The sequence below is a fragment of the Branchiostoma lanceolatum genome, chromosome 3, assembly GCF_035083965.1.
Source record: "Branchiostoma lanceolatum isolate klBraLanc5 chromosome 3, klBraLanc5.hap2, whole genome shotgun sequence".
Taxonomy (NCBI): Eukaryota; Metazoa; Chordata; class Leptocardii; order Amphioxiformes; family Branchiostomatidae; genus Branchiostoma; species Branchiostoma lanceolatum.
Window position 1 is genome coordinate 8696656 of NC_089724.1, and position 17551 is coordinate 8714206.

Here is a 17551-nt window from a genome sequence, read left to right on the forward strand (position 1 = left end):
GGACGGTTTTCATCGTAATGGGGGCTTGACTAAAATCCTGGTTATTCGTTATTGGATCTGATTGCTGTTACTGGAAGAATGCAAGGAGGATCACAATAGGTGGAACCCGAGTCAGTTGATGGCTAACCACGAGAGGTGAAGCCATGCCCGGCGTCGTCAGTCCCATACAATCTGAGGAGAATGACTGTGTCTCCCTAGGCCGAGCAAATACATGTAAGACAGAGCTCAACAGGATGATGCCTTTTCTTTCATAAGCTATTGAAATATTTCATTCCAGGTTGTTAACACTGTTTGATAGAGGTATTACCTTCTATTCCAAGACTTTTGCTTTAATGCAACGTTTATAGTGGAGCGCATACATTTTTCCTGTTTCGTCCAATTTTTTAGGGTTAGTAGTGCTTATAAGTAAAAAAAAAAAATTAGACCGACTTATTATCATTATGAAGCCAAATGATGTTGACCAATTGGGAAGGGTGCATTTTGCCATAACGATTAGCCATCAGTATCGCTCCATTATGATTCCTTTTTGTCTGCTGGTTGTACATGTACAATATGGTGGGGGAGGAGTGAAGTTAAAAAGTAAGATTGATAAATGATGTCCTTGTTTATAGAATTTACCTTCTCTGATTTTGATTGAATCTGCTTTTCACCATATTGTGAAAGAAACAAATGTGAATATACTGAAAGTGGACCTGTAAATTTTAACTTGACCTATGAGTATGTATGACTTGACAAATGGTTCAAGTTGTGTAAGATTACAAGATTTATACATGTATGTTACGCAGGGCTTCACTCACTCTGTGGTTTAGGCATTGGTTACAGGAACCAACCATATTATGCCCAACACAAGGCTATATTATCACAATAATCATTGTCAATAAACACTATCTATTATCCAGAATATGATCTTTGCATTCTTATCCATAGTGGACCTGTCTTTGAGTCAAATGTGAAATGACATGTACCCTTCTATGCACATAATTATCAGTCAGGAAAAGACAGAATCACAACTAGGACTGAAATGTCAGAAACGTCAGTAACTTTATTATATTGAAACATTTCTTTATCTATTTAATAACTGATGTTGAAAACATCACTTACAAGGCTACAAACAAATAGCAGTAGTACTTTGGGAAATATATATATAATGTGATAATATATAACATACAGGTCACCGGACTGACCAAAAATACTCCACATGACTTTTACACTTTTTCACCAAATGTATAAACTGTTTTCTCAAAGCTGGTTTTAAGTAGCTTGCCAGGACCATCATCATGTTAGCATGACAGGGAAGGGGTGGTTCAGTTGGGCCTGCTGTCTTCATGCACATCAATGGTTCAGCCATGTGTTGACTTCTGGGACCTGTGACAGGAAAAAGGAAGAATTTAATTCAAATCATGTCCTACATGTAGATTCAACCATATGTATGCAGTATTTTACTTGTTACAGCGAGTTACAATGTAAGGAGAATGTCGACCACTGTGGATACTCCTACCCATGATTATAAATTGATAGTTCAAAATGTGACCCTCAACATGTGTAAATTATCAAGGACAACGGTTTCACATATGTACATTCAAACTTTCTTCCATGACTTGTCAATTGATACTGGTAAGCTGGGATTTTAGACAATGTAAAACCGAATATTATATAGAGAAATATCTTGAACTTTGTGACTTTGAGCAGCGCTCCGCTACCCGGTATAAGATTAGAATTACATGTAGTTCTTCTTCCACTTCTAAAAACTGACAAAACTAGCACCATGTACATTTTAGAATGTAGCATAACAATCATATAGGTCATCATTTAGAAATCCTTTTCTAACATTTCATAGTTGGCAACTTTCCGTACACTGAATGTGGCCTTCCAGAAAAAGGGAGCTACACTGGTAGGTGGCTAGTGGGTTGTGCTACCTCAGCAGGCTACCTTTTCTTGGCTTCAACCCTATGTATGGAAGTTTGAACTTTTACACCCAGCATTTCCTTGAGGAAAAAATGGGTCAAGATGTAAGGGGAGGGGTACAAGTAGAAAATTAATAAATAAAACTGGAATGAGAAAGCCATTGTATGACACAAATTCAAAACTACCCATAGTCTCACACTAACTAAGTGTGCCTGAATGCATTAGCTTGGAGTTCAGTCTTCTTAGGTTTAGTCCGCTACCCAAGCTCCCCTCCTTGGCGAGGAGCGCAGCTTGGGTATTAGACTAAAGCTAAGAAGACTGGACTCCAGGGTATGAATACATGTGCGTGTATGTAATGTATTTGTGCGTCGATCAGTGTACACCTGTGTTTGAGTGTGTGTGTGTGTGTGTGTGTGTGTGTGTGTATGTACTGTTGTGTCTGTGTGTGTTTGTTTGTACAATGTATAGTGTCATTTGTGTCCTTACTTTTTTGTGCAGAATACACATGCCACTATGCTGTAGCCTGTTGGCCTGACTAGCAGTATATTGTATAGGCACAGGGAAGATAACCGTGTATTCCATGTTTTAAAAATTGGTCCTGTCATTGCCCATCCCCCCTCCCACACACACCTCCATTTCCATCCCCCAAGAAGGGGAAAGACAGGTAACGTTACCCCATTCTATGGTATTCTCCAAGTAGGTTTCCGTCGAGTAGGGTAGGAGTGTCCAGGATTTTTAATGTCTCTCTCCCTTCATATTTGCCATCAAATGAATAGGGGCGGGGCATTCCTTTCAGAATCGGTGTCGCTGCCCCGACCTGCATACCATTAATTGATTGTTTGGCACGGGATTATCCGCATCTGCCACACTAGCTGGGGTAAGTGTCCAGCCAGCCATACTGACCCATGCTACCGTGTCTAGTCTACACTCAAAAGTAAATTCACTGCGCGAACCTTTTTGACACAACAGTGTTTTTTGTTGTTTTTCGTTTACAAACACTTCAATTTTCCCAAAATATGACAAAAGAATGAAAGCAATGTATTTGAAATAAACGTGTTCATGTTTTGAACTGTAAGTAAATATTGTTGCAAAAGTAGCCAAATGTCAGAGCATTATGAGTTTTTTTTTCTCCAGGAACCAGTTAAGTGAACCATCTTGCACCGACTGATACACAAACAAATCAATAGGAAATCAAGTACAAGGATGTATCAAAATCACATGGTCAGCTATGGGGAGAATGAAAGAGCAGAAAACGGACATGCATTTACAAAGTTTATACACACGTTGGACTGTGACGAGACCAGAGACACCCACAGCGGGCAACCAGAAACAATGAACAGTAAATTTAAGCTGTGTCAGACTCCGTGCATGGTTTCAAATCGGCCATAATGCATATGTGTGTGAGAGTCATTATATCTAAAAGGCTTGAAGCAGAGTTCTGTTCTGTCGCAGAGGTGAAGGGAGAGAGACGTTAAAAATCCCGGACACTCCTATTGCTACGACCCTACCCTGCTCACAGCGCCGTGGAGATATCGAGAAGCTGCCGATGGTATACCCACACGATGGTATATACCATCGGCAGCTTCTCGATATCTCCACGGCGCTGTGAGTGACCCCCGCCCACCCAGAGAGCATAGCCTGCTCGGGTGTTGGTTTACGCCCTTGGATTAAACTACGGTGGCTACGGTGGCTGCGAAACTCTATATGGCAGCTAAGAAGACAATCTGACAGAAGCGGGTCAATATAGCAGACTGGGCCTGGTAAAACACACCTAAGCCGACCCGTAGAGACTGGTGACCAGGCTAACCCTGCTCGACAAAGACCTCTGCTTGGAGAGTAACCCCAATCCCCCAGCAAAATATTCAGTACTAGTTGCCTTCCCGCCAGCCCAACCTCACATTGAGATTATTAACCCATCTTTTCCTCAACAAAATTCTATTACAGGCGAAACCCTCATGAATAGCATTGGGGCCCAGAAAGGGTATCATGTTGAGGTATAGTGTGGCTACACAACAGATATTTTAGAGTTTTGGGGTCTGGCATCCAGGCTATTAACAAAATTATGTCACGAGCATATACATGTATATTTATATTACAATCAGGAGAGGGCTGATACTAGTTAGGTATTTCTAGCTCTGTCGTTGTATTCAAAACAAAGCATATTAAGTCGCTATAAGGTCAGTTGTCTTGCACTATATGATTTGCACCAGTCAGGAAAAAAAAACACATCCAGTTTCAGTTTGTGTTTAGGTTATTATACAGTACTCACAGTGCATCGTAAATATCGTTCCTACGTTTGTGATGGCACACATGCCTCGCATTGTTCACCTTGACACATGCAGTATGGTGAGTATAATATTTGCAGGTGACTGCAGGGTACCAACAACCAACCAAGGGACCTTCTTGAACCGACAAAGAACGTTATAGTCTTGGTTATGGTCCGCCAATGTAAAATAATGTATATAGTATACCATAACAGTTACGTATAACTGTTATGCGATCAAAAGGATTTGTCCTTACCTGCATCGATGCAAGGAGATACAGAGCAATGTTACTTGCAACAAGCAGGTTTTGCGTCTTACCTTTTGGGTTGTTAATTTCCCATTTCCTTTTCCCATTTCCTCCGTATATAGTGGCAATAAAAACGTCCATGGTCGTCCTCGGCATCGCAGCCGCCATTTTGAAAGGTTCACGGCAGGTCAAGGCTAAAATCCCATCAGCCTGTGCGCCAGGGGCCTGTGTGCCAGGAGCCAATAAATGCGCTCCCGATAGCTATGGTAAAATCAAGGTCTTCAGAGGACGAGAGGACGTCCTTCAAGACCATAGCTATGCACTTATTGCTTTGCCTATAACACCATTACTATCGAGAATTGGATATGTACCGGGTGTTTTTAGGCGTTTTTGTCGGGCTTTGTATTTTGCCTCGTTTTCTTATTTTACAAGGCATGGCGACGAGAGAGTACGAAATATACAGGTTTCCTATACCTGGAGAAGGTACGCTTGATATATATTTTATACAGGTGAATTCGAATTCTAAATCTAATGCTGTGATAACAGCGTGTTCTCAATAAGTTACCTGTGTAAACGCAGACATACATGTTAGATCAAACAGGGGTTTCTTTATTTTCGCGTCTTCACCACCTGTCTCCTTCCCACACTTTTTCAGACCTGACATCACCAGTAAAACATTACTGACACAGTTGAACAGGAATGTCACTTTCCCACCTGACCAAGCATAGTCTTTAATTGATTTCCATCAGGCCAAAGTTTTATTTTGAAAATAATAATCTTTACATTCCGATTGCATAACGTCAGTGTGATGCGTACAGCTGTTGTCATCATCACAAACAAATAATTTTCGATGACAATTATCAATTTCCATTAAATTTGTATTCTGCACATAATATTTATATAATTACCATTGCAGTAATTTTTTCATGCATCAACCATGTCAACAGAGGAAGTAGACTAAAGAGAGGGGAAAGGTTGAACTTTAGACGTCAATTTTTAACGAGCCCCAAGAAGCACCAGGGGGCTTAAAAGACATTCCGAGAGCTTGACTTCTTATTAACATTCCACAAGGACAAACTATCGGGATCAGAGTAATTACCGAGCTCGTTTAGAGGCGAATAGGCTGTCGCATGTGGGCTGACCTTTGGTATGACTCCTGTTAGAGAGAAACTGCCGCGTGTCTAAAAGTCGCATACATGTCAAGAGGTTTTCAGCACGTTTTGTTCTGCTGTTCTCCGTACGCGTATTAACGAATTACATATTATAACATCTATAATTCCACCAGGGTACATAATTCTGTAACCCTAAATTCTCCAACCCAACATCCCCCAGTATAATGCACTCCTGTGTGTCTAAACTGTGCAGACCTGGGGGAGGGGGGTGCTGCACTAGAGAGCTCTCAAATCTACTGTTTTTTTGTTTTTTCAAAGTGGCGGAGTTATGTAACCCGTCGGATTAATGTTAATGAAGGTTAAAGTTTCTGGCCCTTTTAAGTTATCAAGTCGTTGCAGGCTTCCGAATACGATCTTCAAGTCTTAGAAAGCGTCTCTAAGATAGCTTTGCAATAACACCCTTCATTTTGCAAACTACAGCTAACGTAGAAAAGACGTTTATTTGAAAGCTATTGACATTGCCGCTGGAAACGAAGGGGAGAAAAGGAGAAAAAAAGCATATCTTCAAATGCCATCTCGTTCTTCTCATCAATTAAGCAGAGTTACATCTTCAAGACAAGCGAGAGTTTTTGCTTATACTTGCGTGATGGACGCTCCGAAGGTCAACGTTAAACACGCCGTCCAAACGGGCACTTCCGATAAGACTGTGTTCCATTACTCCACACGTGCTCGTGTCAGCAACGTGCGAACCGTTAGGATGAGGCGGAGCAGATGCCGGCACTCACCGGGTCCGGGCCCGGGACTTCCCGTGCAGTTTAGCAAAAGATTCGGGATAAAATTGGAACATTTTTCTCACAGATATTCTTCATGTCTCAAATTATCTCTGTGGACAAAATGATTTTATCATTTCTTTTTTTTAAATTCCTTTATTACTGAATTAATTCGGAAGTGTTACAACTTTCAAAGTATTATGCAACCTTTAACTTATCACAACTTTTAATGGTGAAGTTAGTGAGCCTTGTTGGCTCTACGCACCAAAATGAGCAATAGGGCGAGTGAGTTGATAATGAGATCCCTTGACCTACATATTTTGATTTGACATTCAAAATCAGGTTTCCTTTTACAACGCATGCTTTATAAAACATAATCTAACTTGTGAACTCATTAAACCCTAAGAATCTGTTTTAAAGTCAAAGTTGTATGTGTCATCCATTTTTGCTTGAATAATTATGTTATAGATTTTCACAGGACGTTATAATTACGACTCCAAGAAAATGCTGACCTTTGAAGTATGCGTCATTGAAACAAAGTGATAATCTGTGAAATGTCAAGGTTGAAGGAAACAGACGTTTTAAATCAATCCTCTTAAAACCAGCAGTCACGGGCCTAAAAGGCGACACCTGAACTTAGCTTGTCGACATGCATGTCACCCCATTAGAGAGATTAAGCCCTCTGTTTGCTGTTAAATGTGAAATGCTGATGGAGTAAAAACTATTATTATATTCCTTATCCGTACAGTTAGTCGCCTCACCGACACTTAATGTCGGAGTAGTGACACAAAGTAGGACTTGCCAGTCAAAATTTACGTCCAGGGTAAAAGTTATTTTAAGGTCCGAGACAAACACATGTCAGACAAACGTATACATTACAAATCACGTTGGATGCTGAGAACATAACGCTAAAGGACATTGAACTGTGATGCTAGTGCCTTTTGAAGGAAGGTAATTGACAGGATATAAAGTCATCCATTGTGTCCTTGATAATAGTCGTTGACGACATAGTGTTAAGTTTGAGATGCTAAGGAGACCATGAGTGCTAGTAACATTTGTACTTTCGGATCGTAACTGAATCAAGTTGTAGATATGCTGTAGACATTTTATCTTGATCTTACAAAGACTTCGTGTCAGTAAATGCAAACGCAGACGTTTTCGGAGTCGACTTGGGACTGTGTGTGAGGAGCCTTTGGGCTGCTCCAGTGGACTTTTCCTGGCCCAGGATGCTCCTTGCTGGACTCAAAAACGCGAGAGTAAATCGGGCCTTTGTTGCTTTGTTTTGAGGATGTATCCTTCAGCATTCCTTGATTTAGAGAGCAGCAGCCGCTCAGTTCCACGGACAGGTGTATACGTGCAAAGCTGCACACGGCCTTCAGCAGGCCTTCACCCGGGGGCGCATCACGGGTGACTCTTACAGGCGGTGTCCATCAGGGACTACTGTGACGGCGTTAACACCTCCTCACCGTCGATCACTGTCCCAATAATTCTCTGTCCTACAACACATCTGTCCATCGTATTGTCATTCCTCCAGTCTTCCAACCTCTTTCCCTCTTACGATTTCTCTAACTTTAATTGCTGCATTTTTAATCCACGACACTGGGGCCCTTGTGAAATGCTTACAATTAGCTTTGGGAAAAACTTAATCATAAGACCCGGACTTGTTCCTGCTTTCTCTTCCTATTCCCTGACTCTTTCGTTTTCTTTCTCTTCCTCGCGTGCTGTCTAACACCCGTCCACTTTACCCTTTATTTCTCCTCGGCCTCCCCCATTTCTCAGTCCCTCTCTCCCACGTTCATTCCCACGACGTTCATGGTCAAGCTCCAGTTCCAGTCCATTTGATCTCTACGCCACAGTCACAGGTGATGACAGCACCCAGCACAGGCGTGTCCCAGAAAACGTAACAACTGCGCGCAAACCTGCATGCCCCCCTCCCCACCACGGTCGCCACGGAGTGTTGACAACTCAATGGGCCAGAAACGTACCAAGGGAGCCCCTCCTACATGCCCTTAATGCTTCCTAAGGCGCCAACAACGGTGTCGCCTTTCGATCTGAACCACTTTTACACATTGCTAAGGGAGTTGGAGCGACCAGAGTAATTATTATTGGGCAGGAAAGCGTAGCATGTTGAAGGCAGGTGCAGGGTAAGGGCATTGTAATAAGGGCATAGGAGTCAAAATGAAACAGTTGTGTCAAACCAAAACGTATTGTCCACAGAGTATGGTCCACAAAAATGCCCTAATTCAGTTGTTGCTGAATAGAATGGGCGTGCTCTACACTTGTACTTATGAAAAACAATTCAATTAGTTGGATGAAGAAAATAGAAACTCCTTAACAGGATTATATCGTTGAAGTGGTTCTATATATAGTTATGTTCATTGTGTTCAAAGCTACTCAACAAAGGCTTGATAAATACACGTTCAGGACACGAAGGTTTTGTATCAACCTGAAAACCCTTCTTTTAAGTTTTACTAGTTATATTTGCGAAACATAATCGAATAAAACTTACCTAATGTTGGGTCGTATTCCCAGATAAACCGCTTCGTCAGATAACGGACGACTAGCGCTGTGAAAAGACAAGGGAGACATTGACGCTTATTTCTAACGTTTGATTAATATTTCTAGTGGTTGTGATGACTAGTATGAAACTGCCACTGCTGCTGCACTGAATGGAAACCCAAGCAATATTATGGCCCGAAAATCTGATTTTGAAAGTCAATTTATTTAGTCGTTTCTATACGTGATTAGTTCAAACAACACCATCACAGTGTATAGCGACGTCCATCATGCAGAAAATATGACGTCGTTGTGATGTGAGAACTCACTTAATATCGTCGCCAGGGTTTATGCAGGCTCGCGAACTAAGGGAATCATCTTACGGCATGTTTTTGCGCGGTTTTAAAATGCTCAAAGTATGAAGTAATTACGCAATAGTGTTAGTAAATGTCACTACCAGCAAGATGTCAGCATTCTTTATTTCCATATTTTGGGCCCTAATAGTGCTTTGGTTGCCTTTAATTTCATCGTTTCCCCCCGAAAAAGGGAGGTCTTCCAAAAACCTCCCTGTACTCTCATTCATGGTTCTTTGAGGCTCCCCCCTACCCAAGCCTACGTATACAAAATTAAAAGCATCCTCAACAAAAAGACATTCTCTAACGCCTATTGCATACAAAAAAGACAAAGACAGACACACAATAGAACACTGCAAAATCCCAGATGTTTTCTTAACTCGATTAATCCCTTCCGGATTTACCATGGTTTGCTGGAGGACACGCATTTTCTTCAAGACCTCGTCTTTGACCCGTTTCTTAAACAGCGTGTCTGCGATCCGTTTGTTTGATATTCTTTCTTATCTGTGAAGTATACATTTGAAACCAGTAGATTTACGAGTGTTATAATGGTATCGTTTTTGGCTTCTAAGTAAGCCGCGGTGCTAGACTTAGTAAAACGCACTTTATGGCGTGTATCTTTGGTAAGATATAAATCCTCACCCCATCATCTTCACAAGCGCTCGATTCTAGTCGCTTCAAGTAATGCGTATAAACGTTGCAATAACACAGGCATTGAAGCGAAACAGTGTCAGTATAAATGTCACACACGCGAGTGTCCTTAAACAAAACAAAAAGGATACACAAAAACCCTTTGTTATCCTTATAAGTAGGCTAATCCCGCGATTTTAATGGACCGGATCATGCAGAAGTGAGTTTTACCAATCCCGGCTTTACCTGTTTTATCCGAGCTGAAGTGTGTACACTTCTATTGGACAAAGTGGTTCTTGTGAGTGTGTGTGACCGTACGTGGTGTGTGTCCGTCTACGCCTCAGTGTGACGTCTTGTTATACAGACAGTAGGGCTTCACGGGCTCTTCCATTTGTACTGATTTATAGGGGTGATTCAGGTCTCTTTAAATCACGATGACAGGATTTCTTACAATAAAAAGAGGGGTCTATGACTCTATGTACATATTTGGAATATCAAGACTACGACGGACTCGATGGACTCCACTTCACCTAACAGCACATAGATAATGGAATAGCCCTACAGGCCTAACAAAGTGCATTAACTGCGTCTGGACGCCTGGTTTACTCGAGGGAACGTTTTACATTCTTACAACTGACCTACTAGCGGTACATTTACGTCCAACAGCAACAAACAGGCGCAGGGTAAGTAGTGCCACGGCTTGGAACGGCAGGCTAATTTGAAAAAAAAATCCTTTGCTATTCTTACTATGCGTGGGGAAAAACTTGACAACAAAAGAAATACAACTTTTCGCTTTGGAAATCAGAAAAAAAAGAAACCGATTCCTTGACAGGGTGGATGGTTAGAATATTGTTCTCTATTCTGCAAATAGTACTAGTCAGATACACCGATCATAGTCTGGTCTATCCAAATTTGATTCACTAAGTTTTACAGTGCCGAAGTGAGTGGTTTCATTATCTGTTTGGAAACCCTGGTTAAATTACGACGAGCCTTTTTTTGTGTGTGTTTTTGCTCCCTCCGTCTTAGAAATGATGTTGCTACTGCCTGCAGCAGTGACAGCGTACGTAGCTACACGACCTTTAGAGGCTGCGACCTCACTGCGACCGCTGAGCGTTTGACAGATCGCTTAACGAATTTCATTATTTAGATAAAGAGTTAACAATTTGTACAATTTTGTTGTTTGTCAATCATACTTTGACATCGTTCATCATATTCAATTATGAAATCAAGGGTCACACACATTCAATTTTGGTCGCTGCACGGTCGTCCAGCGATCGCCGTCTATAGTGTAAAGGGGGTGTTGATCGTTGGTAACTTTTCCCTGAACAATTTGTATATCAGAACATTTAATGGCCTTCTGTCACACATAACGGACAGTTTGATATCGTTATCCCGACCTTCAGGGCACTATTAAAGCAACACACGTTGAAGATTTACTGACCTGATTTTCCCACCCCCATCTTCCCGGAGACAACAATCTTCGCTTCGGTGGCCTTGCAGTCCGAGCCCCGCCGGTTCATCTTACCTTTAGACCCCTGAAAAACAGGAAAAAACATTAAGAATTTCTCTCAAACCTCAAGGACGTAAACGTTTCAATGAGGCCAGGTTCAGGTCCACTGTTTGTTTGCCACACCCCCTCCTCATTCAGAGTCAGACAGTATCTTCACGTCAACAGGCTTCAGGGGAGCGACATATAGAACAACATGGTGTACACGTGAAAATGTCGCTGACAAATACGTTGATCCGGCGACACTACGGAAAGCCGATTTTGAAACAGTCTCCCAACTGGGATATGCAGTAGAAGAACAGGCGTCCAGAACAGAACGGGAAGGTAGTTGAGGGGAGTCTCTACACAATTGAAGAGGAGGGGTGCCTAGGGAGGGGGGGTGACGGTGGTTGTCCCAAGATCCTACCCCTTCTCCGCAGTGCTGCTCTTCCTCTCGTTTCCCCTTCCCCGGTGGGCTGTTCATCGGGTGAACGTGGACTGAACTCTATCAAAGGTCACAACTCCAGAACTCCAAAACTTGACAGTGCGTCGAAAGATTAGAAATCAGCGCTGAAACATCGGTGTCTGACTCCTGGTTGTGTTCACACGGAGGAGGCTACGTTGTGCCGCTAAGTACATGATCTATAGCCAGGCCTGCTTACAGAGTGTCACGTCGGTCGCCATGACAAGTGGCAGGCATCCAGGACACATCCACACACACACAGATGGTTCAACTTCTCCCGGCCTCTGATCTTACAATTGTACTTTCATGCCTTGTTGGGCCGAAGAGTTATGGCAGAACACAACCGAATGGAAGTAAAAGAAAGTGACCCTATAAAACTAAGGGAAAGGTTAGTCTTTTGTGGAGCGTTAAACGGTCTCACACTGGGTTTGTGTAAGATACTGAATGAAAACAAAATATAGTATAGAGCTTGGAAAACTTACACAGCAGGCTGTACTTGAGTGCGGTTCAGGATTATGCAAGTTTTCAAAGCTTCATGTATATATTCTATTTTCATTCTCAGTAAGGAAAGTGCACTGTTATAGAGTTGAAATGAAACGAAAATATAGAGAGGTGGGTGTGTACCAAGACTTAGATGACAGTCACTTAATTACGCCACATCGTCCCTTGTTTTCAGGCCAATAAGCGAAATATAACATCTAACAGACCATAACAACTATTGAATCATCCCCCCAAGGAGTCGTCAAAATCCTCTGACCCGGTAAAATTGGTCGTTAACTGGATACCATCATAACGCAAAACAGGTCTGTGAACTGTGATGTCCAAGGCCGGGGGACAACATGACCATATACCACCAGATATGGCCTCGAACAACATTCTTAGGATTTTTTAATTTATTACACACAAAATTCTCGTAAATCCCGAAAATGATGCATTCAGTAAAAATGCCAAACTTTTTCGAGGATAAAATTACATGCAAAGTACGACTAGTACAGCGCAGGGTGTTACAAAATAGCCCAGCAAAACACAAGGGTAAATATACTGCATGCATGTGTACTTAATTATGCCGTCTGTCTTTGGATAAACACAAAAAAGGTGACGTGATTAATTACTGACCCAAAGGTTTGAAAGAACTGCTAACGGTTGGAGACAAACTGGAACTGAACGTCTGAAGCAAGAGGGCAGCCGTACCGAGACCTCGCCCATTACGTGGCCTTATAACAACAAACACTGCTCTATATTTTACTACATGGTATTCTAATCACTTACAAAGGACCTTGTTTACAAATCTCTCAGTCACGATCAACCAGTCTGCAGTGAAAGAACATTTAATTCTACAAAGGATCGTTTGCGTTCGGCAGTGGTCTTGAATACTGCGGAACAAATCTATAACTTATTGTAGATTTACCTCAGTTTCGTCTGAACCTGCATCAATGGTGTCGCGCTGATAAATCTGAGCTAAACCCGTTGATCAAAACACGAGACTGCAGACGACACTTTCAGACACCGTGAGCGGGAAGGCGGGGCTGCGGTCCCACTGACTTACCTTCCCGGTGCCCTCGGAGTTAGCGGCCCGCCCACCCAATCAATTTCAGACTCCCTACAGACACCCTGACAGGATCAGCTGCCCCCTTTGCAGACGATAAAAGCACCCACCGACCACAAACGCAACGTTTGAAACGTTCGATAGAATAAACAATTCTACATTATTTCCTCTCAAAAACAGATGACTGTGTAGCGTACTTCACCTTTGAAATTCGTCCTCAATTCCAGTGACCTTTCAAAGTTTAGCGTCCGTCCAGGCTTCAATCACGAGGGCACAAAGTCAGCACGTTGGTATCCTTTGTATTTGGTGAACTCCTGAGTCAAAATCTAGCAGGAATACCGTTCCACCAGTTTGTCTCTAGGTATTAGCCAAGGAGAGCTTCGAGTGTACACACTCTGCGACCGAAAGAAAAGAGCTCAGTGCCCATCGTTCTGGGAATACAACTCGAGGAGTCCCGAGTATTGAATGCGTGTGTTCCGTGTTGGTGTACTCACTCGCTACTTGAACCTAGCGCCCTTAGTACAACGCCCTTTGTACGCTGGAAAATTTCACGCTAAATTCCAAGCTTTTTTCACTGAAGCCGCGGCAATAAAAGGCCTTCTGCCGGTCGGGTGCCTGCATTTTACGGGTGAATAGGTATTGGACGTGTCTTGATTGATATTCCGAGGACGTATAGCACAAATACGAGGTTGATGAGAGAAACCAACCGTCATTAAAATAAACATAGTAGTTCTCTACGCTTGAGAAGTGCTCTATTGGAAATTAATCGGCGCAGACTGATAATGATTTGCTGATGCACGACTTACTCACTTCAAGGAGGTTTAAAAGAGCTTTTACACATCCTTGATTACTTGAGAATTTGAGAATTTAAGAAAAAAGAAGTTAGTTTAAAAATCAATATAAATCGAGCGCAGAATTACATGGTAGCTAATATAGCGAGCTACATTATCGTCTGAAAACATATGATCTAGACAACACCGTGTGAGTACATGTGTCATTTTTGTTGCGTTGATGAAGGTTAGACATCCCGGTAATAAGATACGCCAAAAACAATTACTCTAGTAACTGGATACAATTTTTTTCAAAACAGTCAGACGTTTCAGACAGCATCCGCTATCTTTCGTCAGTGACTGAAACGTATGACTGTTTCAACATTTCATCCAGTTGCTTGGGTTATTATTTTGGGTGTATCCTTCGTTGACATGAAAGGGAAAGTAAATTGCCCATTAGATAAAGGTCATCATAGAGTTGTAAGGGATTGCATTCGTCATTTCGGATGGGGACGTATATAAAGCCGCCGGCCCCGTCAGTGTATGAGGGAGCTTGGGGCATAAGCCTCAAGCGTCAAACCTCTGCAGGTAAAAGAACCCAACACACTTATGGAGAAGAGTAGGGGTGACCCTGTGTGCTTGACCAAAAACGCGAGCCGTGGCGAAGCCGCATTGCACTACCACTAGCTACTTGAAAAAAAACATCATGCTTCACCTCAATTGAGGATGACTGCTTTACCTTTACCTTACATCTTTCCGGCAAACCTAGGGTACGAGTTCCATCCAGTCCACAAATCTTAACAATGAAACGCCCCGTATGATTAATATGTGAAGAAGGGCCGATCAGATGTCTCTGGCATATCAGTGGTATGCTAAGTATATCTAATGCAGATCCCATTTGTCATAAGTGAAATACCTGATTTGTTAGAAATTGACATAATAAACCATTTTGTGTGTTTTATCCACAGATATTCGTTTAGATGGAATATAATAATAACTTTATTGCTCAACAATTGTACAAGGTACAGAGTATGGCATTCACTGGTACATAGATAACATTCTACTAGGCTAATCCATATATGACAGGTACCAGCTGCATATATAATAGCTTGAATTGCTGATCGTCGTTAGATTTGTAAAGAAAAGAAGCAGTATTCAACTTTATGAAGATATTACGTCACAAGGATATCTTTTTAGACGCTTGGCATTTTGGGGGAAAGTATTCGATCGCTTCAGTCAGTCAGTCAGTCAGTCAGTCACTCACGCACTCACTCAGGGCATATACATGTAGACGTATTGACTACGTTCACACTTGTGCGTATATCCATGTGCGTATGAGTTGCGGATTAGCTTTTTTTGGAAGAAGTTGTTTTCTACATTGACCCACCATTGTGCAGCCTGGTTATCGAAACAAAGAAATGACCTTTTCGACGCAAACTTTACCTAAACCGATAATACGCAACTCATGTGGACTTGAATATACGCACAGGTGTGAATGGAGCTTAACCACAAGGTATGCACCTTACAGTGGAAAAATAAAAACAACCAAATATGGTCAACAGTAAGTGTTTGTTTTTTTCAGGAAACATTTAGTTGAAAGTAACACAATCCTCAGCAATGTACTCCGCAGATGTGTGTCGAACGCAGCAGGCTGAGGAAAGCCATGAACCTTGAACCCGCCTGCCCCGTGTTGATACAAGCTGATGGGTACAAGCTGTGTACTGTCACGCCAGAGACGGGGCCAGACCGGACCATTTGTAACAGATAAGGCGATGACATCTCCAAGTGGTAACTCTTACACGACTCGACAGGTGTAAGCGGCGGGGAGCTTGGCTCGACAAGACTCCAAAGTTTGCTTGAGAGAAGAGAAATCTTGGTAGTCTGTCGTTCTAGAAGAGGACTGTCTCTGCTAGCTCTCATCATGGAACTTATATTTGGCCAAACAGGGTGTTGATAGTAATTATCTCCATAAAAATGGAGATATAGTTTTGGGTGTGTCTGTGTGTGCGTCTGTTTGTGTGTCTGTTTGTGTTTCCGGACTACTCTAGTCAGAATAACTCAAGAGCCTCTTGATGGATTGCGATGATATTTTTTGACAAAGAAGTGGGCCGGACTTTTTTTAACCCGTTTAGCTACTGATATTTGTCCCCTTTTTTTCGGGCAGAAAAGTAGTCTGGTAGAGACTATCATTAGGGGGAGGGAGGCAAACTATACCACACTGCTATCCTCCCTGCTAGAACGCCACTTGCTAGCTAGTACTCTTGTTTGAAATCCGGAAATCATCAATTCATTTGTTTTTAAAAGGGCCAAATTCGAACTTGAGCAAACAGATAAAAATACGTGTCTGTCAACCCAGTTTAAGTTCATGGCGTTCAGTTTCCAACTTCCAATCCAATCTAATCACCTCGTTAAAGTTATCAGCACTATTCATCTCATAAATGGACCGTTAACAACGGTTATTACAAACATCTGAGTCCCACAAGGCTTCGCGCAGTCGCCATCGTTTGGCAGATATTCAAAATGGCGGCGAACAGACGACTGGCAGGAATTTCGATGAGATTAGATTATCTGTAACGCTAGATAAGACGTGGTTTGCTTATTGCTCCAGAGGTCGCGGCACGTATTGTAGGTAAGGAAAGACAGTGTGCTTGTGAGGGACAGGGGCAGGGGATGTGGTTTTGTAAACGTTAATCCCCAACGAGACTAATTCGGAAGCAGCGAAATTACCTTTCACTGTAGACCAATTTAGAATTCCCTTTTAGCGAATTCAATTTTACTACAGAGAGCGAGTGGGGGGAGTCAATTCTGCCTGACCTACATATTCATATTGATATTGATATTGTGAAAGGTAGTTTGAAACGCATGGACACGCAATATAATAAACTCCTACAAAAGTGCACGGAAGAGAATGGCTTTTCGACTAATTAGGATAGGCATGCTTGAATGCAAGTCTTGATGGTCCTTTATTTCAATGAAGAAACGGTTAGAGACCTGAGCGTAGAAATGTTACATTGACTCGTCGTATTCCTCCCACAACATACCATGGTATTTCCAAATACTCTCCAAAACGAGGGTTGGCCCTGGCTGTTTTGACGTGTATTTAGGTGTTTTTGTCGGGCTTTCTCTTTTGAAAGCCGTATGGCCAGCTGGCGACGCGACATAAAGAAAACGGGACCAAACAGAAAGCCCAGCAAAAACGTAAAAAAATAACAGCCAAAGCCGAACCTCTGCTTGGAGAGAAATTTCCACTGAGAATTAACAAACGATATCGCAGCTAGACTGTGTGCCGAGAATGCTGTTGAAACTCAACGCTTCTCGCCGATAAACCCAAGTGCGGGGATCCACAAATCTTCAGCAGACCGTAAACCTCAAGGCGCCGCCAAGGCGTGATGGCAGCCTGCCCGATGATAACGACCTGGTGTCTAAATACATCTAGATTTACTCCTGAATGGTCGAGACATCTTTGTCAAACTCTATTTAGGGAGTACGTATACTTTCTTTATAACTGC

The 17551-nt window shown here is 42.2% G+C and overlaps 1 protein-coding gene across 6 annotated transcripts in view; it reads right to left on the minus strand.

Moving 5' to 3' along the window:
• Positions 1-17551, minus strand: part of LOC136430050 (ras-related and estrogen-regulated growth inhibitor-like) — a 43049-nt gene that overhangs the window by 18215 nt on the left and 7283 nt on the right. For 2 of the 6 annotated variants that reach the window (XM_066420309.1, XM_066420311.1), the window contains exons 2-3: positions 11219-11312; positions 8808-8864 (exon numbers count right to left, since the gene is read on the minus strand). In XM_066420309.1, coding sequence (XP_066276406.1) covers positions 8808-8864; positions 11219-11312 — 151 coding nt within the window. Of the gene's footprint in view, positions 1-8807; positions 8865-11218; positions 11313-11690; positions 11938-13134; positions 13150-13272; positions 13401-13474; positions 13508-17551 lie in introns of those variants that run through there. The other 4 variants (XM_066420312.1, XM_066420313.1, XM_066420310.1 and 1 more) reach the window with 4 other exon arrangements.